The 21,832-nt window shown below is 39.1% G+C and overlaps 1 protein-coding gene and 1 pseudogene across 2 annotated transcripts in view; one reads left to right on the top strand and one right to left on the bottom strand.

Moving 5' to 3' along the window:
- Positions 1-21,832, top strand: part of adamts2 (ADAM metallopeptidase with thrombospondin type 1 motif, 2) — an 89,436-nt gene that overhangs the window by 32,186 nt on the left and 35,418 nt on the right. For both annotated transcript variants that reach the window (XM_017720282.2, XM_017720281.2), the window contains exon 4: positions 19,404-19,606. In XM_017720282.2, the coding sequence (XP_017575771.2) occupies positions 19,404-19,606 (203 nt within the window). The remainder of the gene's footprint in view (positions 1-19,403; positions 19,607-21,832) is intronic.
- LOC119265477 lies at positions 12,597-12,713 on the bottom strand (annotated as a pseudogene).

Genomic DNA, 21,832 nt, shown 5'->3' with positions numbered 1-21,832 from the left:
GTAATGTAATTTTACCACATTAACGTCTGTACTATTTATGATCCATTTGCAAAGATAAGAAACCTCAGTGCAGAGATGGGAGTGGCTACGAAATTTACGCATTGCAAAATAGGTTCCATATGCAATCATTTGGATGATCTTAAGTCAATGCAAGGAGTCATTAGCATTGTGATTAACTCAAGAATTTACAGCCAACAGTCAGCATTGCCACATAAACTCTTTATATCATACTGGTTGAGGAGCATGATCTGAGCCACAGAGAATACAAGTAAATACTTTACAAGGATGCTTTACAACAGAAACAATAGAAACAAAAATAACAATAAACAAACATTAAACTGCAGTTATGAGGCTTCTTGGGTCAGCCGTCTGTGTGGTCTGTGAAGTTTTTCTATCTACCAGATAGCTGGCCTGGGAAGCCTCATAACTACAGTGGAGCATCCCTCAGGCAGCCAGTCCAAGAAACCTCATTACTATAGTGTAACATCGCTCAGGTGGCCGGCCCAAGAAGCTTCATAACTGCAATGTAACATCGCTCAGGTGGCCGGCCCAAAGAAGCCTCATAACTACAGTGTAACATTACTCAGGTGGCCATTCCAAGAAGCCTCATAACTACAGTGTAACATCACTCAGGTGGCTGGCCCAAGAAGCCTCATAACTGCAGTGTAACATCACTCAGGTGGCTGGCCCAAGAAGCCTCATAACTACAGTGTAACATCACTCAGGTGGCTGGCCCAAGAAGCCTCATAACTGCAGTGTAACATCGCTCAGGTGGCCGGCCCAAAGAAGCCTCATAACTACAGTGTAACATTACTCAGGTTGCCATTCCAAGAAGCCTCATAACTACAGTGTAACATCACTCAGGTGGCTGGCCCAAGAAGCCTCATAACTCCAGTGTAACATCACTCAGGTGGCTGGCCCAAGAAGCCTCATAACTACAGTGTAACATCACTCAGGTGGCTGGCCCAAGAAGCCTCATAACTGCAGTGTAACATCACTCAGGTGGGCGTTCCAAGAAGCCTCATAACTACAGTGTAACATCACTCAGGTGGCTGGCCCAAGAAGCCTCATAACTACAGTGTAACATCACTCAGGTGGCCGTTCCAAGAAGCCTCATAACTCCAGTGTAACATCACTCAGGTGGCTGGCCCAAGAAGCCTCATAACTACAGTGTAACATTACTCAGGTGGCTGGCCCAAGAAGCCTCATAACTACAGTGTAACATCACTCAGGTGGCCGTTCCAAGAAGCCTCATAACTCCAGTGTAACATCACTCAGGTGGCTGGCCCAAGAAGCCTCATAACTCCAGTGTAACATCACTCAGGTGGCTGGCCCAAGAAGCCTCATAACTACAGTGTAACATCACTCAGGTGGCCGGCCCAAAGAAGCCTCATAACTGCAGTGTAATGTTGCTCAGGTGGCCAGCTCATTAAGCCTCATAACTGCAATGTGTTGCTTAAGTGGCCAGCCTGAGAAGCCTCAAAGTTGCGGTGTAGGTGGCTGGCCCAAAAATCCTCATAACTGTAATGTAACACTGATTCGACGACTGGCCCAAGAAGCCACCTTGCTGCTGTGTAGTGTTACTTAGATGGCTAGTGTTGGGAATCCACAAAGTACATTAGAAGGAATACCTGTGTTTGGCAATGCGTTTACAGTCATAGGTGCAGAGTTTTACATTGTAAACCTTGTGAAACATTTTCATACACTAAAGTCTCCTGGAATTTCAACTGTTTCTTAATTTGTACAAAAATTAATATCTAAGAAATTCTTCTAGAAAATAAGGAAATGTGCTAAAAAGACCTTTAATTTACAGAAGACTGCCTTGGAAATTCATTTTTGTACTTTTGAGACCTTATCCTTGAAGCACCTTGTCAGCGACTGCATACTGTCTTTGGCTGCACACTGTTTTTTTTTTTTTTTTTTGTTTTTTTTATCTTTTTTAAATAATCTTTTTTAAATCTTTTTTTAAATCTCTGTCAAATCTATTTTACTTGTTTAGATGCTCACATCTGTTAACAATCAGGCAAGTTCATAGTTATATCAGCAACAATTGAGTTTGATTTCCTATATAAGCTATATAACCTATATTCCTATATAATACCAGGTAATCTTGATCTTCATGATTTTTTGAGAATGGATCAGGACCTTGAAACGTGGTCCAGTTTAGCACAGGTCTCTGGTGTCTGGGGCTTTCGCACTTAACTTCTGAGCTTTTCTATATATGCACTCTCTGATCCCTCCCTGCTCTCTTTCACTTTTTCCTCTTTCTCCCTCTTTTCTTTCTCCCTCTCCCTGGTGCACTGTGTGGGAGTGGTGTGAATGGAGGGCAGGCTGGATGAAGTCATAAACTTCTCTAAGAGGGTTTCACATGTCACTCAGCCTCTGGCCTGCTGGGTTCAGCCGGGGGGACACAGGTAGACTCTGTTTGCATTGAAGTCACTTCACATTTGCCTCCAGTCCTTTTGGGTCGTTGGACTTCGAAGGATCATGAATAATGAAAGAAGGTCTATTGAAGTGTGTGTCACTGGCTGGGTTATTCCACATCAAGCACACACAGACACATGATATACACTGAGTCACCCAAGATACACCTACAAGAGTATTGTTTCAAGAACCTGTACATACTTGTTTGATGGTGAATTATCTTCACTGGTTGAGCAGTTCTGTACATTTACAGAAGATACATTCCACAAAAAAATGGTATATCGTATAAATGTTGTCAGTTTATTAGAAACACATGGGGTGGAAATGGGCAGGTTTTAGTGGGGGAGCGCCAAGTTGTTGTTGTTTTTGTTGTTGCCAGAAACACGTCTTAAAATGCATGTTTCTTTTATATTCAACCAATAAATTCTTTAATCTAATGCATTTCTTGAGAAATACTAAGGTGTTTTAAGAGCTGAAAGGTTTTAATGGAAACTTAACATTACTACCTTACATCAGGGGTCGATGACCTTTTTTGTGAAAGCTGAAAGAACAAATACCTTTTCTGCATGTTGCCAGCAACAGTGATTTAACTGATTGTTCCATATAAAACAGCTTTGGTATTATCATTATCATTAATGCTTTGATTGAACACCAGGGGCATATTTCACAAAGTAGGATTTCTCAATTTAGCCAGGGAACTTTAGCTAAAAATCAAGCCTGTCCAATAGGAAAAGAGCTAAGGGCTGTCAATATTTGACAGTCATCGTCTTTGGCCTTAAGGTAAGTGAGAAAGCTTGCACTGTGAAATGACCTGAGCCGGAATGCCGTTCTGTCCTGACTTATACTACTCAAATGAGGTAGTGCATTCCGGCCCATTTCCACCCCAAATACATCTATTTTGTACCTACAATTAATGGCCATTTTATCAGATATGCTAATCAAAGAGGTTTATTTAATCTCAATTCTAATTTGCTGTTATAGCACTTTTCACAACCCAATTTCCAAAAAAGTTAGGATGCTGTGCAAAATATACATAAAAACAGAAAGCAATAATGTACAAATCATGTCTGCAGTTATTTCTATTTTATTGAAAATAGTATGACAACATACCAGATGTTGAAACTGAGTATTTACATAGTTTTTTGAAAAGTATATGCCCGTTTTGAATTTGATGTCAGTAATGCATTTAGAAAAAGTTGGGACAGGGCATGTTTACCCCTGTGTTGCATCTCCTATCTATTTAACAACAATCTATAAGCATTTGGGAACAGAGGAGACCGACTGCTGTAGTTTTGAAAGTGAAATATTTTCCCATTTTTGCTTAACATAGGATTTCAGCTGCTCAACAGGTTGGGCTCTCCTTTGTTGTGTTTTCCATTTCATTATGCACCAAATGTTTTCAATAAAAAAAAAAAACCAAAGTGAGTCAAGTAATCAATTGGCAGATGAATTACATTCTTTGCTCTGAGGACGTTATTATGGTGCACTTTATAGGCAGACAATTGCTGACTTTAGCTCTATTACTGACCCCATCTATTAACAGAAAGCCCACCCTAGGACCACTGCTGATCAAATGTTATTTGGATGATGTGAAATTCCCAGCACAGCAAAGATACCAGTATGGTTATGGCACAGCCATACATAGCAATGTTGCTGGAGTTAAATGTTAGATAACTAATAAACTGGAAACATGGTGTATAATATAATGACATTGACCAGTTAGGAAAGCTTTATTTTGAGTTTATCTCAAACTATGTGGTATATTTGTGCTAAACATTGATAGAGTTTTGCTTTTAGGATGTGTATAGCTGTTTAATTAGAGCCATATCTTTGCTCCCAGAGGGCTTCTTTTAGAGTAATTGTTCACACCTGCTCTTTGAAGTGGGACACAGTGGCATCTCAGATTTACCTTGGATCAATGTATGTTGTTTTAGAAGCTAATATAAACGTAACGATTCCATTGAATAGATTTTGGGTGCAGTTATCATAGACCCAGACCCTGCAGAGTTACTGAATGTACAGCAGTGCATGCGTGGCATTATAGTTTTGTGTACTGCAACATCTGTAACCTAGCAGAGTAAAGATAACATTGCCCAAAACTAACAATAACAAAACAACTGGCTGTGTGCAGTAAAGACGTGTGCAGAAACATTGGCTGGCGTGTGTGCGTGCAGGCATATGTGTCTGTTTTGGTATGTGTGTACTATGCAAAGACCAAGTTTCTTTTATTTAATTTCCAGTCAAACATCCATTAACTGCAAATTATATTTTCAGAAGATATTTCTGATAAGATTAAATTTAATATAAATTTCTTACATAAGAAAGAGGAAAGTCAAAGTAAAAAAAGTTGTTTAGCAAGACCTGGTAGACCACCAAAATGGTCTCAATTAGATAAGCAGTATTAAAGCTTTCATCTTTAAGAGAGAGGTGAATATTAAGCTGCAATCTTAATCTGATCTGAAGAAAACCGTTTTTTCAGTCCATCCTTCTACTGTGAGGATGCTCAACACTCTGGTTCTTAAAGGATGTGCAGCTGTAAAGAAAAAAGAAAAAAAAATCATGTCAAACAAAGAATTGACTGTCCATCCTTGAGCCCAGACCTCAACGTCACTGAATTTGGGACTGCTTGGATTGTACGACGCAGAAAAAATGCAACCTGCTTCTAAGACTGAATTTTGGAGGCATAGAAAAATATCCCTGCAGACTTCCTTGAAAAACTTCTGAAGAGTATTAACCAGGGGTCAGCAACTCAAATGTTAAGAAGAGCCATTTTGTCCTTTCAATAAAAATCAAACCACCTTGGCAGCCACAAAATTTTATGTCCATTTAACCATCTTGGCTGCAAATATGTCTCAGTACATGCTAATGTACTTATAGACTAAAAAATATAAAAGAAAACAAATACGTACTTTGTTCTGTTTTGAGCTTTAGCTCAACTGTTAGTTAGCTAGTCCCTTTTCTCACATCTCTGGCAGGAAACTTTTCCACAATAGTAGAACAGTTTCTTGTAAAATGTCTCTCAACATTTGACTTTTTATGAAGCTGAAGTCAGCTTCTCATTCTCCAGCTTCTTGTTTGAATTTTCCCTCTCCACCTTAAATGGTGCCTAAGGTGCCAAAATATAACTGCAGGCTCCAATTAAGGTGGAACAGGAAAATTCGAATGAGAAGTGGACTTTAGCTTGTGACTTTTTAGTGTTTGACAGTGTCTCGTGGCAGATTAAACGTATCAGGAGGTCAGATGGAGTATTTAGAAATCTGTTCGTCATTAGATTATTGATGTTGGTCTTAAATCTTTCTCTTTGCCTTTTTGTTAGCTACTAGCTAGGCAAGATTGTTTTTTGCGCTGCTATGGTAACCAGCAGACTGTGCACCAACCTTCCAGGTTAAAGGCTGTTGAATTAACACATTAAGGCTACATTAACACCAGCGTTTAAGACCATTTATGGTTAGAACTGTGTTAGAATGAGCAGCTGAGTTTTATTTTACTACAAAGGATTTATTTTATTTTATTTTTTACCTAGAAATCTAATTCTGCTGTGGAGCCGCAACAGGGCAGTAAAAGAGCTGACCCCTGGTGTAGACGCTGTAATGAGGGCAAAACGTGGATACAATAAATACTGAAACAATGATATTCTGTGTGGTTGTTGTGGTTTCTGTGTTATCTCCTGTAGAAAAGGTATGTTTTATACTTTTTTCTGATAATAATCACAATCATAATAATCGGCATAACTGTCTGTGTCTTGTTCAAAGGGAGTTATAACGACAGTAATGATAATGACTTTTAATGATAAGTGACTTTTAAATGATAACTATTTCTTTGTTAATAAATAAATGAGAGGTCTACTGGGTTTTTGTTTGTACAGCTGGTATAGATATGTATGAGGTTTAGAACGCAACATAGAGCTAAAGTAATGAATAATAAGTAAATTCTTCCCATTACAGTTTGAGCAAAGTTATCAATAATTTGTAATGGATTACTTTTTTGAGTAACTCCTCCAGCACTGTATGTTATGCAGAACAGTGATTCCAAACTTTTGAATGCCGGTGTATGTATGTGCTTCCATGAAGGCAGACTTGGCTGTGTGTGTGTGTTGTGTGTATAAAGGCTGAAGCTCATGTTGAAATCCAGCAGAGACATGTTGTAGCCAAGCCTGGACTCAGGCAGCCTGTGTCTACGTGGCAGACTTGATGGGATTTTAAGCTCCACTTGGCAGACACGAAAAGGGCAAAACTCGGAGTTACTGTAAAACTTGTGCAGAGGAAGAATGAAGCCGAGAGAACAGTGACAAGTCAAGCTTTAAGAATGCCTTTTGTGTTCTGCCTCCACGCAGCCATTATAAGCTAAACTAAAGGCAAACCAGAGAGACTGGCTTTGTCTATGTTTAGGTTTCTCTGTCTGAGCTGTTTGTTGAGTATTTATTTTCCAGTGTACTGTTTACAGCCGCGACCGTGAGTCACTCTTTGACACTTGGAAGCACTTGCAGCCATAACTGAATTATATTTAATTATTTGAGGGGGAAAAAAAGGTTGAATGCTGACACAGATTGTATGATTATGTATAATTTTGCAAAATTTACTGCCTTCTTGAAACCCTTCTTAAATCACCATTAAGCATTCTGTGCGCTGTGAACCTTAAAAGATCTCAATGAAGGATAGTTTTTTTGATGACTTGCAAAATCACACACAACAAAATTCTTTTTTCCACCAGGCCTGAAACCTGAGACAGAGGGTCTGGCCTCTGCGGCACTGAATCATAAGTACTTCTGCTTCTGTTTTTCTCTCGTAGCGTCCCTTTTTAGCATTTTATTGAGCAGTAAATTCAATAGAGAATCCAGCCTTTTGTATCTGTTGAACTTTCGCATCTGATATCCTATATTAGGTATTTGGGTCTTGTACCCATAGTGTAGATTAAAATAAAAACAGAGGAGAACTGTGGTTAAATATGAAGTTGGTGACCGTGCACAGCTGGGCTGGTGCTTAAAATATTAGTCTAATTTTTGCCTGCCTTGTCACCTTGAGTTTGAGCAGAGTGGCTCTTCTGCATATGTATATGTCTCTCCGTGCCTCAGTCACCCTGACATCTCAGCCTTAACCCTCCCATACACACATACACACGCCTCAGAATATCTAATGCAGCAGAATGTTCAGAGCTAGATCATATTGGGACATTAAAAGCACCATCAAAAAAAAAAGCCTTGTTGTAAGCAAACCTGCCCTATAAATAAACCATGGGACATTTTAGTAATTCTATCACTTAGACAGCTAAATACAGTAATAAAATCATGTCATTAGAGAGCAATTAGGGTGTGCATTTGGGCTAATTCGTTTCACTTATAACCAACTGTTGGTAGTGGTATTTATCACTAACCAACAAACGTAAAATCACAGTCCATGAAAACAAAAGCAGCACTGTGTTACCTGTGCACTGCTTCAGGCTTTATTAAATAAAAAAATGAACAGATATGTTAAGTAATGTAATGTAGTCTGATTGCGTACATTTACCACGTATTATTAGCCCAGGTTAACAAACATATCACCGCTGTCTAATAAAAGGATCTACATTTTTTTATTTGCATCATTTGTCCACAGCACAAAATGGACCAATAGGAATTGACCAAAGAAAAAACTCTTTACACTGACATCAAAAGTAAAGAATGTTTAACCATTCTAAGAATGTTCTCCTATGAAGTTACCACTTTGGAGATACTTAGTTTTTTGGACAGTGGCGATATTTGGCCTGACTGGGGTTAGCTTGAAGTTCATATCCATAGTATAAACAACAGTCAACATAAAGTTGGTAGCTCACATTTTTTACATAACTACATAGATTAATCATTAAACACACTTGTGGCTACACTTCAGGCTATACTTAACAGAACCAATAGGACATTTAAAAAAAGCCTACATTTAACATCACTGAACTTTCCTTTTCTCTTTTGTCTCAAGCAGTTAATAGGCCTGTGTGCTAGTAAGTAAATTGTGTGCTAAGCAGTTGTGTGTTTGAGGTGCATTGTAGGTGCATATTATGGTGGCTTCAAGGCACATTTTGCACTGTGCCTGCAATGCAAGTCCATTTGGCTGAGTGTATCAGAAGGAAATATTGTCTAATGATGAGATGATACAAACACAAATAGTACATTGTAGAAAAATAACATAAACACTGAAAAGTGCAGATTTGCAGCCCAAAGCTAGACTTGTCACAATCATAACATTTTAGAAGACGATTAATTGCTATACGATTAACTGTAATTAAGAATTTATTTAATTTTTTTTTTGTTGACTGTATGCAAGTATTAAAAGTACAAGCCTGAATACATTATATTGCTGTTATCTCCAAAATGATAACTTTACAGGAGAAGGAAAAAACATCCTCTACTTTTAATGTAAGTCAGTGGAATCAGACTTTTTTCCAAGTAATTTTAGGTCTTTACATTTGGTCCATTCATCATGGAATTTACACACAGACACAGGTGTTTTCAAATTATGTCAAAAACTGAAAAACGACAAAAATGGAGATGCAAGGTTTTGTTCCAACGGCGGCAATATACATATGTACATCATACACATATTATGTAAATATATACATATACACAGCATGAGCTAAAAAAAAACTGAGTTCTCACTGCTGCCCTCTAAAGGTGTTATAGCACTAGTGAGAAGTTGGAACTTTTTGGTTTTCAAAAGACAGAAGATGACATGTCTCAGGAACTTTGTGCCTTTTTCTTTTATTTATTTGCAGTTGCCTCAATCGAAGTGATAAACACACAGCCAATTCACTTTCTACTTGTTGCAACATGATCATATATGTGATTTTGTGACATCCGACAACTTGGGGAAAAAAAAAACATGGTCAGCTTAGATGCTTGCTTTGGGACAATGCCATAATTGTGATGGGCCTATGCTTAGCAAAATAATCAAACTAGTTGCTTAGCAGATTAGCTGGAGGTTTCAAAAATCGTATTACTTTGCCGTATATGTTTATCAGAAATATCATGCACATTATTATACTTAGTCAAATATGTTATGACAATAAGTACTGAAAAATCATATACTTGTGTCCAGAAGCAAAATACTTGAAATGATGGCGATTCCTGTGTTAATGTGGGTGTGGGTGACACATGTTTTTCATTCAAATATCTCTCTGCCCTGAAATAACAACATTCCAGTTGTTCCACTGACTAATAGCCTTTGGCCTGGCCCAGTGTTTTGGATGAGAATTCACTTCCTCCAGTGCTGCCTCTCTGCTCCGTATCCACCTTCCCTTCAGCCCTCGCTGTAACACACTCCTATATAGAATGGCTTATGCAGATGGCGGCCTGCCGCTTGCTCCTTCAGTGGTGATCAGCGCTGTTGTTTCCACTGCTGTTGGTCTAACTGTTTCGGGAGCTAGGCTGCAGTTCTGTACTGTAATTACTGTGCTGTGTGGAAAAGACAGTGATTAAGCTCATTTTTTGGACCTGTGTTTTGACTGAGAGCAATGGGGGGGGATGTCTGTGTGAGGTGTGGTTCTGGTGGTGGGATGGTGCTCGTGGAGAATGTTAGGAGGCAGCTATGAAAATGAGGTCAGATTGTTTATTGGCTGATGGAGAAGCACAATGTGCATCATTTTGAAACTTGCTCTTATGTACATTCACGTTGATGCTTCCATAAGAAAACTTTGTGTCTCTGGCACACCGAATATTCATAATATCTGCTGACTTTAAAGACAGTTACTGGTTTCTTTTACTGTTTGCATGCTGTGAAATATTGCAACTCTTTTTTTAACCCAACACTGTAATGTAATGCAGCACGTAGTAATGTGTTAGAGTAATGTGACTTTTTCCTGTTACAAAGCAAATAATGTGATTAAATTCTTGTAATCACATTACAGCTACTGGCTTAATGTGAACTGCATTATTTGCACATCTTTCGAAAACTAAATAAATGAAATGCTTTGAAATTAAAAATGATCTTTATACGTATGTGTGTGGGTTTCAGAGAGTAATGTAAAAGTGAAGTAATGAGTGGTGGGATTAGTTTGTCTAGAAAGTAATGAGTAAAGTCATCTCAGTACAGTTTGAGAGAAGTGATTGGTACCATGTTATGCATTACTTATTTTGAGCAACTGCCTCAACACTGGTTAGTAGTGGGTTCTAACATGACTCCTAACCTAGTTCACTGGTAAATTTCTCCAATGAAAAACTGAATTATCTTTTCATGTTTTCGGCTATGTTTATTAGCGCACCCAAATCAGCAATTTATGCACATGCTGTCTTTCTGTTGAGTCACCATAAAGTGCAAATTTTGATCAGTTTGGACAGGAGTGCATAAAGAGGAAGGTGACTTGCTTGAGATGAATTTCAAAACACATTAATACAGAATTTACTATTAGGTATTTTACTACAACTTTGAACAAAACCTGGACTGGAGAGAGATACGGCTCTTCGCTGCTCTGGTTAGACGTAAAACGAGAATTAAAGTCTTTAGCTCAGTGCAACCATGTCATTTTTGTCAAGTACTAGGACTGATATTTGGATTCTTGTTCTTTCACGTTCCATTTTTTTCTGTCTTGCCACCGTTTTGACTGTGGGTAGAACCTTTGAAACCATGTGCATAAGATCCACAATTGTTTACCACTCAGACCCCCACTGACGGACCCCTATGGGCTAGATACAGACACAATAAGCTTTTTTTTCTCTACCAGTGCTGTTATTTTTGATGAAGGGGAAAAGATGCTGACTTAAAAGAACAAAGCTCAAAAGAAAGGAAGCGTGTGATATAGCTCATTAAATACCATGACTTAGTCATTCGACTTATTCTCCTTAACTGTGAAGTGCCTCATTTAACATGATGCTGAGGTAATAATAAGACTCATAGTTAACACTTTAAGGCTGATGCAAATGTGGTTATTTCTGCTGTTCTGTTTATAACCTGATTTCTAAGTGCTGTTGTTGCATTTTGTTTTTTTTAATGTGTAAATAGTGTGATCTATAAAAGCTGGAAATTCTCACAAAAGTCTCACCACCTGCTTTTTTATGAACAAGAAAACAAAAGATGTGCTTTGTCATTACTCTGAATAAGCAAAATAATATATTACTAATCCAAATTGCGCTCTGAATAAGGTTGCACTCAAAAAAAATCACACTATGTACAACAATAAGGAAAGTCTTGTGTTTCTTTTATACAGTGATAGAAAACATGGTAGAGAAGCTTCTTTTCTATACGCTTTCTCTATGGCAGATATGGGCGTGTCGTAACTCCTCTGGCAGCAGATTTAAAGTTCAAGGGGCCATCTGCAAATTCTCAAAATGGATCTCCGATGAGACTACCAGTCCGATTGGGTTAATCACAATTTCAGAAACAGCTAAACTTGCACCTGCAAGATGACGCTATGTATGTAGTTTATAGACTAAATTGCCTCACGGATAAGCAGTATTTCTGATGCATGTAGTTGAAATACAAAAATTTCATAACAGATGACAAAATGACATGTCAAAATACAAAAATATTGTGTTTTGGTTTGATGCTTTTATCTATATTTGTTGTCTTTTATGTGAAAATACATTTTGATGTTTTTCATTATCCTAGTGCTGCTTTCCTATGTTGTTCAGAAACACAGGCAGTTTTTGTTAATAAAAAGTTGAATTATATGCAGGATTCTGGAAGCAATCATAGCCTTGTTAAAGGAATACTAATTGTCAGAAAATCCTAACAATGATGAAGAGCATAGCATCAGCTTCTAGCATGATTATAGGTAATGCTAGTCCTCCCTACCTCACTTTTCAGCACCTGGTATTCCCACACGGTCTCCCATCCAAGTACTAACCAGGCCCGACCTTGCTTAGCTTCCAAGATCGGGCGTTCTCAGAGTGATATGGCCATAAGCAAAAGCTGGCCTCCAATACAGCCCCATTATAGATAGGTATTCCTAGGCAGTCTCCCATCTAAGCACTAACCAGGCCTGACCCTGCTTAGCTTCCGAGATTGGATAAGATCAGGCGTTCTCAGAGCGGTCTGGCTGTAAACGAAAGCTGACCCAATACAACCCTATTATAGATCCTATTCACTCTATAAATCATTTAATTAGATTTTTGTTTAGTTTTTTAATTGATGTTTTCTTCTTCAAACCTTGACAGAAGTAGCTTTTCAAGCTCTTTACAATTGATTATTAAATTAATAGCTGAGCTGAAAAGTTTGCAGCACCTGGTATTCCCAGGCAGCCTGCCATCCAAGTACTAGCCAGGCCCAACCCTGTTTAGCTTCCAAGATTGGATGAGATCAGGCGTTCTCAGTGGTATGGCCATAAGCGAAAGCTGGCCTCTAGTTCATCCCCATTATAGATCAGCTCTTACAAGCTGTTCTTAGAGTGCAGCTGTGGTAGTGATCAGCGATACCACCAGCAATTTTGTCAAAGAGCCCTTTAACGTTGGGAGTTGTGTTGATAAACTTTGCTTCTTAGCATAGAACACCATTGTTTATGGCTGATATAAGCCAAAGGAGCACATGGAGAATGGATGCAGTGCTGATGTCTTGCAGTGGTATTTGTTGTAGTGTAGATTTCAAGACATAAATCTCTTTCTGCACTCAGCTGTTGTATGTCTCACTATGACTGTAATTTGATGCTCTCCTCATGGCTTTTCCCTTGTGTTTGTACACCCAACATCAGTTCATATTTTTTTTAGATTTATTCCATGTTTATTTTCAGAGGCTGTTGCTTGAACAGTCACATCTGCCAGCCCTGCTGAAAATGCCAAGTTATGCATTTTGTTTTGACTCCTAAAGCCAGTGTCTGTGCGTCCATCTGGCCAGTAATCTTGCTGGACCACTCTAAAAGCCATGTGTGTTGCCTGGAGACCTCTGGGCTGTCTGTATATGCATAGTTTGCTTCTTGTTGTGTATGCTTTGTTTTTTTGTCTTTGTTTTTTCTGCTATGGGTTCTCAGTTAACCATTCAGAGTGCCAAAATTTGAATACTGAAGTCAAAGTTTGGGTGTTTGGGTCTATATTTGTAAATATATAAATATACGGCCTATGTTTTTGTTTTAGCAGGACTGTAAAATGTGACAGGTTTGCTGGTATTATGTGCTCATGATGTAATAATATTATGCATAATATAATACACTTTGCTACTGCAAGTTGAATGCCTGAACTTCTGTGTGTTGCCAAGGAAATGCTGTTGACGGAGAAGTCAGAAGTAGCGTGGCTGGCGTGGCATTTTCACTAATAGACTAACTATAGGTCAGTGATGTCCAGTCTTATGAACAAAGGACCGGTATGACTGCAGGTTTTCATTCTAACAAAGCAAGAACACACATGATTAGATGTTCAAAGGCTGAGACTAACTGATTAACCCCTTAGATGTCCATGGCCCAAAATTTTATTACACACTTCTATAACCTAAGAATAGATCAGCCAGTTTGCATTGAAGTCCCTGTAGTTACTGAATAATAAGCCCTAGTATGTAATAAGTCTTGGAGTTTTGAGGGTTAACCCCTTAACATTCCAGGTTTCTTTCCTACAAAGGCTTATTAATCGGTAACTACAGGGGCTTTAATGCAAACTAAAGGGGTTATTTTTAGGTCATAGAAGGATTTAATAAAACTTGCTGAGGGGTTAAACAAGCAGAAGAAGGTGTTCCCCTGCTTGATTGAAATGGAAACCCACAGCCACACAGAGTCTTTGCAAATAAAACCGTATACCCCTGCTATGGGTTATGTACCTAGGTCTAGAAATTTGCTCCTCATCGAGAATAAACCTCAATAACTTGTTTGACATAAATACCTACCACTTTCCCTTGCCTATTTTTCCAGACATGTTTTCAAATGTATTCGTCTGTATGCTGCAACATTTTTATTCTGCTGATTTTTTTAAAACTGTTAACACCAGCGCTATCATGTAAAACGCTTGTTAGGGTTTTTTTCCTTCTATAGTTATCAGAATATACATTCACTAACTCATATGGGTACTTGAATAGTCAGATTAGTCAGAATGCATGTTTGAGTGCTTGAACAGAGACCCCTGGATGACGCTAGAGATGATGAGACCATTAATTGGTCAGCAACTGTCACAGAACTCCTCCTAAGTGGATGGGAACCCTTATATGATGGGACACAGAAACTGGGACACAACCAAGCCATACATAGTTCTGGTTTTGTATTGTGCCATACTGCACTATTAGCTCTCAGATACGTTGCTTATCTTGCATTATTCCTGAACATTTACAAGCTGGACTGGAGGACATGTGGCAATGTCAGCAACTTTCGATCAGTGTAACTGTGGACAAACACCATACCATCGATCAGGTTTGTAGTAAAGCACTCTAGTTGTGATCAGCCCTGGTCTGTCGGGCCTTGCAGTGGCACTGGAAACCCTTGCTTTATGAGCTAAGCCTTCTAATGACACTCACACAGTAAGAGCCACATCCCCTTTTTCAGCACAGCACCTACAAACACATGGCCCTTCTGTAGCTTTCTATTTTTAGGCTTTGGCCAGGTACACACTGGTACATTGAAGCCTTTTACCCTTGAAATATGATGACTGTGGTGTTTAAGTGGACGTCTGCTGATATTGTGATACCTGGTTGACTGTGGCAGTGATTGTGTAGTAGGAGTGTGCTAAACTGGACATTTGATGGTAGTAGAAGCTGGTCGTAAACTTGATGGAACCTGAGATTGTGGCATCAGGGTCAGGTTGCCTGGATTGTAATCTGATTTCCATGGTTTATGATATGGAGATTGAAGAGGATAGATGGCAAATTCAGAATGTGTCCAAAGAGAGTATTTTGGTGATTATTTATTGCAAATAAGTTAAGGATTATGAGCTATTTAGACTCAGCATATATCAGAATTGGTCACACAATTGCCATGACGCATTAGCATGCAGGGGCTTGCTATTGGAGCGCTTATTGTGCTGTGTATTCCCTGTAGTTTGCAGGCCTGGGCCAATAAACTGCTGACTTCATCAGGTGTTTAAAGTCTTGGCTTTAAGCTTTTAAGCCCTGGAGAATACCTTGATTCATGGTCTTTGCCCTGAACTAGAAGCAAAGCTAAAATTCATGATGGCCTGTTGTTGCTGATGTTTTGAGGTTTTGTAGTTGAGCATAATACTCATACCTTGACCATTATTAGGATTATAGCTACAAAAAGTGAGTCATAAGGGGATGTTCTGGTTTTGCTTTTTGCTCTCTTAGATCTACCAGTGCTCTACCAGTGCTCAGAGTTCAAAAAGAGGCAAAGAAATGACTCATGTCTATTATAGAGACATGTAACCTGGAAAAGCCCTGTTTTGTCTGTGGGGTTCCCACTGCTTACACTGCACTTATTCCCTTTAATACTTAAATCATGGTTTCGCTGTGTTTTTTGTGGCAATTCCACTCAAGAAACAAACCAGTTGTTTATGTGAAACCAGGCTGCTTTGCTGACAGATTCTTGAGAGCAGTGTTGTCTGGAAGAGATGACCTGATTTGAACCACACTGTTTCAACATCAGACTGATCAGAGGTTGCAAGAGGTTGATCTATTGCTGAACCCATGGAGCTGAAATAGGAGCAAAATCATATCAGAGCTGAGGCCCTTTGTCATGCATCATGGGGCCTTGCCTTTTCCTAAGTTAGCGTTATTAGTGAAGATCATCTCACTCTTAATCACATTTATGGGCTACATTTACATAAACGACCCCAAATGTCCTATACTTCAGAGGTACTGTAGATTTGTCAAAATGAGCCTAACAGCATTTAAGCAATCTTACAGAAGAGGTCTGAACATTTGTCTAAATTAGGCTAAACAAGCACTCTGAGCATATATGCTAATAAGCTAGCTGATTTAGAAACGTATGAGAAGAGATTGTGAAAGTCCGAGTGCTGATTCATCTAAGAAAGTTTCCAAATAGCCTTTTCCATTGACTGCGTTTTTATTCATGAGTTGGTAGCCTGATTATCATATTGTTTACTGTCTTGTTAATACAGTCTCCTTGTCTTGGAGGTTGAGCAGACCCGTACCAGGCCACCTTTTGTTTACTTCATTTCTTGCCAAAATGACCATTCAGTACCAGTTATTGTTTTTCAGTGTCAGGAATAACGCAGGACATATGTTTAACAGAGAAACTACACTGAATAATAACCTTAATAACTACATATGATGTCAGTATTTAATTTTACACCCTTTAATCCAACTTCCATTCTTTTTGGAAGACTTGCTTACAGTCTTTCAAACAAATCTTTTTACACACCGCCAAGATCATATTAATTAATCCCAACCATATTAAGTAATGTTGAGGTCTGGGCTGCGGGGTAGTCAATCCATTGTTCTGTGAACACAAGCAGCTTCTTTGTTCTATAAATTTTCTTCTTTTTTTGTCTGTTTACTTTTCTCAATAACAGCCTCTTGACAGCTGCACTTAACATTGAGCTGCCTTCTTACAGTGGAAGGTGAACAGAAACACCTAAGGGCTTTTTCAGATCTGAAGCAGAATGAAAGCTTTAAGTACTGTGTCTCTGATGGAGACAGATTTGGTGGTCTGCCGCGAGTCCCGTTTTCTGTACTTCTCTGTATCTTTTAATCATTTTATTCCTTTGAGTTTCCCGTCCTTTGTGTAAGTGGAATGTGGTAAATCTAAAACATCTCCTAAAAATGAGTAACTTTTACTTAATAGCCATTTTGACTGTAAATTAAATCAATGAGGGATGAGGTGGGTCTCTGACTTTTGCACATTACTGTATATTGCAAAATCAGATTATATTAGTTGTATCATTTCAACTAGTAGATCATATTGGTTATATAATATCAGTATTTGCATTCCTGTGATTTTTTTTTTCCATAATGTACGGTGCTCTTGAGTCTGTGGTGTATCTCATGATGGGTATTTTGTGTCACTTGTAACTGCTTGTCTTTCAACTGTTGTTCAACAGCTTGTAAATGCAGTAAGGTCTTTTAACGTCTTTCATCAGCATGCCTTGGTTTTTTTAACCACTATTTTCAGTTCTCACAACAGGGCTAAATGAGTTTCAGCCTGTGTGAGCTCTCTCAGGTAACCGCATCACAGCTGGTTCTCTCATACACTCCCACATTCATCAGTGACTTCAGTACATATCGTGTAGCTGGTCCACAGCCAGTCATATCAGTGAACTGATACCGTCGCCGTGTCTCGGTCTGCCATCTGTTTTTTTGTACTTTTTCCCTTTTTTGAGCACCATGTCTCAGTGCTAATGTGTCTGAATGTGAACGCTTTTCTGTGTCAACACAGTGTTTGTGTTTGTATCAGATATCAGCAACATCAGAGGTCAAGATTACAAAAGAGACTTACAAAGGTCTTTGTGTTTGGAGTTGACAGACTGTGTCTAACACATTTGACGTACAAAATTAGCTTGTTTTTCTTTGCTCTCTGATTCCATAGCTTTGCTCATTCGTGAAATACAGGTCATGTGACAGTTGACTTGATTGTAGGTATACTTATGGCTGCTATAGAATATAATACCATTCTTAAGCTATGTTCACATTTCACAACCTGTTACCCTGTTATATAAATGTTATATTTTGCTCGGATCTTTCTCCCTTGGTGGTTTCCATTGTCGCCATTTAGTGTAAACAGACCAGAGCTTTAAGTTGTCCTGATTTAAAGATGTAGGCTGATAACGTTCTGACCAGCTGACCCTCACATTTTGAGTCTAAACCTGGCCAGAGCCTGAAACAAATGTGTCAGAACACAGCCCAGCAGCAGAAGTCCAAAACTGACCCAAGCTCAAGAAAATTCTGAAAGCCTCAGCCTAATATTTCTAATGATAATGCTGGTTAAATTGCACATTAGTGACAAAAATAGTGCATCGTGTATGGTAGCGACCTGCTGCCCGCTAGACACTTGTGAGTCTCTTGGGAAGTGCGCGCCTTCTGGAATAGGGACTTAAATGTTGTTTTTGTTGTTGTACATCAGTTAAAGATATCTATTATGTTGTTCTGTGTCAGAGAGTCAGTTTGGTTAGTGTTGGTTGGTGGTCATCGTAAGGGTGTATAGCTAGTGACCTCCTCCTGAGTTATTCTGTCCTGGAGTTTAATAAAGAGCACTTCTCGTGGTGGAATCATGCCCCCCACTATGTTTTCCTTGATACCAACACTACAGTATTTTAAAAAGTCATAAAAATATGATATAATCAGCAGTCCATTCTATTCTAATGAATGTTTTCATCAAACAGTGCTTTCAAACATAAAATGTTTTTTAGTCTGGATAAACTATTCTGATGTGAGCATTCACCTGTTTAATGCTGAAGCTTTATTCCATCATATAGGATGTTTCATACAGTCGTATAAAAGATGTGTAGGTGTGTAAAAGAGTCTTATTTTCACATCTAATTTGACCAGGGGTTCTAAGTATTTGCAAAGGACTGTATGATACATTGAAAACATAGCATAAAAGTCACCAAACAAATAAATAGTAAATTTCGTGCTCTGAGCTGTACTGTCCTGATCTGATTGGCTGTTTCTTTTTTTGTTTTATTTTCTCATATGCCTAGGACACGTGGCCCACCACGCTAATAATTCTGTTAAAAACGCGAGTTAGTGGTTCCAGCGTACCAGATTAAAAATGTTTTAGTGAAAGTTAGGAAGAAAAAGGTAAGGTGAAAGCTTTAGCAAGAGAAATGCAGTGTTAAATCTGTTAAGCGTGAAAGGCCTGTGAGAACTCCAACATGATCTAAACCTGACCTGGGTTTGGACAAACATTCCAAGCTCCTTAACAGACTTCTGACATTTGAGGACCCAAGTACACGGAATATGTCATCATTAGCCAACAGTGGACGATGATGACAGTGATATGTGGATGGTGTGATATATAAAATGAATTTCCATTTCATTTTTCTTTAGGTATATCACCTAATAAAGATGCTCAGATCTGATTTTTTTAATATTTTGCGTTGTCACAGCAGACCTTCAACCAAGTAATGTGTAATGTGAATGTTACCTCATACATAAATTCCAGGTTATGGTTTCAGATGGTGAATGTTGTTTCTGCAGTTTCAGCGCTGGGTGGCCTGGCTGGATTGGAGGCTCTCTCCAGAGGGTTTGAACAGAAAGTGAACAGCAGCAGACGTTCCAAAAGACAATCACACCAAGACGAGATCTTCAACATTGAAGTGCTCCTGGGAGTTGACTGCTCAGTGGTTCAGTTCCATGGCCGAGAGCACATCCAGAAATACCTGCTGACACTTATGAACATAGTAAGTACTCCAAACCTCCACATGTAGAAAAACGCTTTGTGTTCCTGAGCCTGTTTACTTTGAGCTACCTCATGGATTGTTAACTGATTGTTAAAATAGTGTAAATGCAACAAAGAAATATCAGATCATTCTGACAACTTCAAGAGGTGATTTGAGGTACAGCTGAGCTATGTGTAAATGTATCTGTACTCCTCTGAGACGGAACTACGTTTTTAGTGAAAATCAATCATAGATGAAAAAAAAGCAACTGTATACTGTCACCTTTTGCTTCATAAGCAAGTTTCCTTCCTTTTAGTTCTTATGAAATGCATAACTGCATAAAACAAAATTCTGGCACAGGATTGTCTCAGAAAGTTCTGGAAGACAGTTTCTTGGATTTGTATGTAGCTCTGATGTGTGTTGCAGCTTTGATGCAAATCAGATTTTTTTCGTTTTTGTAAAAAGGTGTATGTGGACTATGGATCTGGACATCCTGGATCCCTGAAATGACAAGTGTCAATAGGCTCAAAGTTCCTCTTCTCAGATCTGTTTTCAAGCAATATTCTTCATCTTCATGACTTGCTGTTTTCTGCCACCTCTGAATTTCACTCTGGAAGGGAATATATCAGGGCAGGAGTTCTAGAATTATCTTTCACACCTGCTGGTCTAGAAGACTCCCAGGGCAAGTTTTAACAAGCTACTGTAGCAATTGAAAACTAGCTACAACATCTTATGCTCTTTAATCTACCACATGATGTTATAGGATTTCAAGATTGACATCTAGCATTGAACTTGGCCTCTGTGTAACCTGAGGTAAATGTGGGGGATCAGCTGGAGTGTGACAGTGTTTTTTCACAGCTCTATGAGAGAGAATGTTGTCAAATATCCATCCATCTCCCTGACAGCTGCTCACAAAGTGGAAATTCCATCCGCGTCCCTAACAAGGTTTTTCACCTGAAGGATTGATGTGCCTTTGGATCTATGGGCAAGACTGGACTTGTGATGAACTATCCATGCATTCAGTTAAACTAGGAAGCAGTCTACATTTCCAGGCTGTTGTGGTAAAACCTTATTTTTTTTTTTTTGTAGCTTTGCAGAAGCTCAAGTCCTGTTCAGATCATTCTGCATTCACCCCATCAGCCCTGTCCACCTCCAAAAACCTGACATTTAGCCCTTTTTACTAATCTTTGTGTTCTTCGGTTCTACCTTTCTTCTCAGTCCATCATGAGAATCGTCTCTGCTAATCATGCCTCATTTTTCTTTGATTTTTGTTTATTTCCTGCAATCTCTCCATCCAAAAACCCTACAGTCTTAAAAATAAAGGTCCTAAAAGGGATTCTATGGAGGAAAGTCACAGAGGAAACACTTTTGGTTACCTGCAGATCTACTTGATTTTTAAATGTGTACATTTAGTCCCCTTTTCAGTCTTCCTTCTTGTTCCCCATCCTTCCTTCTCAGTCCATTCTTTATCTCGTCTGGGGCGCGCATGCCTCATTTTTGTTTGTGCTGCTGTTTGGTTGCCTAGCAGAAGACAAGCTCCGGTGGAAGACCTTGGTGCATTATTAATTTGATCCTAATGATTTTCTGGCACTTTGGCCTCCCGCTCGTCAATTAGCTTACCTGCTCGGCAGCACGCTGGGAACTGGACTAATAGAACACGGGCAGGGTCCAGCAGAGGGCCAGTCACAGACCTGCTCTAATGAGGGGCCTATGCTCTGGTTGTTAACACTGTGTGTGTGTGTCCACGTCAGAGACAGACAGCGTGAGAGGACGAACAGAGGAAGAATCAGCAATAATGAGAGGGAGTGTGGAACGTTGCTGATAATTTTCACTTATGTGTTAAGTTAAGAAGCTGTTACACGGCCTGCAGGGTATGTGTGTGTGAGTGTGTGTGCGTGCGTGTGTGTGTGTGTGTGTGTGTGTGTGTGTGTGTGTGTGTATAAAAGAGAGAGAGAGAGACAATAGCAGGCCAGTAATGGATGGCCTTATGGTCCAGACGGAGGTCAGCAGGGTTTTCTCATGGACATCTCATCTCGTTCTCAAGGTTGCCAGGCAACTTTAATGAGTGAGTAACTAAGGTGATAAACAGGAAAGAGTGATCCTCCTGCTTATTAGACTCATCATCAAGCTCTAATCGCCACAGTTGCAACCCAATACCTCTCTGTTTGCTCTAATGAGGGCTAGCACTAATTATAGCATTCAGCTGACTAATTTAGTCCAATTTGCAGTAGAGCTGAGCAATATTGC

Source organism: Pygocentrus nattereri, chromosome 16 (assembly GCF_015220715.1).
Source record: "Pygocentrus nattereri isolate fPygNat1 chromosome 16, fPygNat1.pri, whole genome shotgun sequence".
Classification (NCBI taxonomy): Eukaryota; Metazoa; Chordata; class Actinopteri; order Characiformes; family Serrasalmidae; genus Pygocentrus; species Pygocentrus nattereri.
This window is presented reverse-complemented; position numbering and strand designations above follow the sequence as displayed.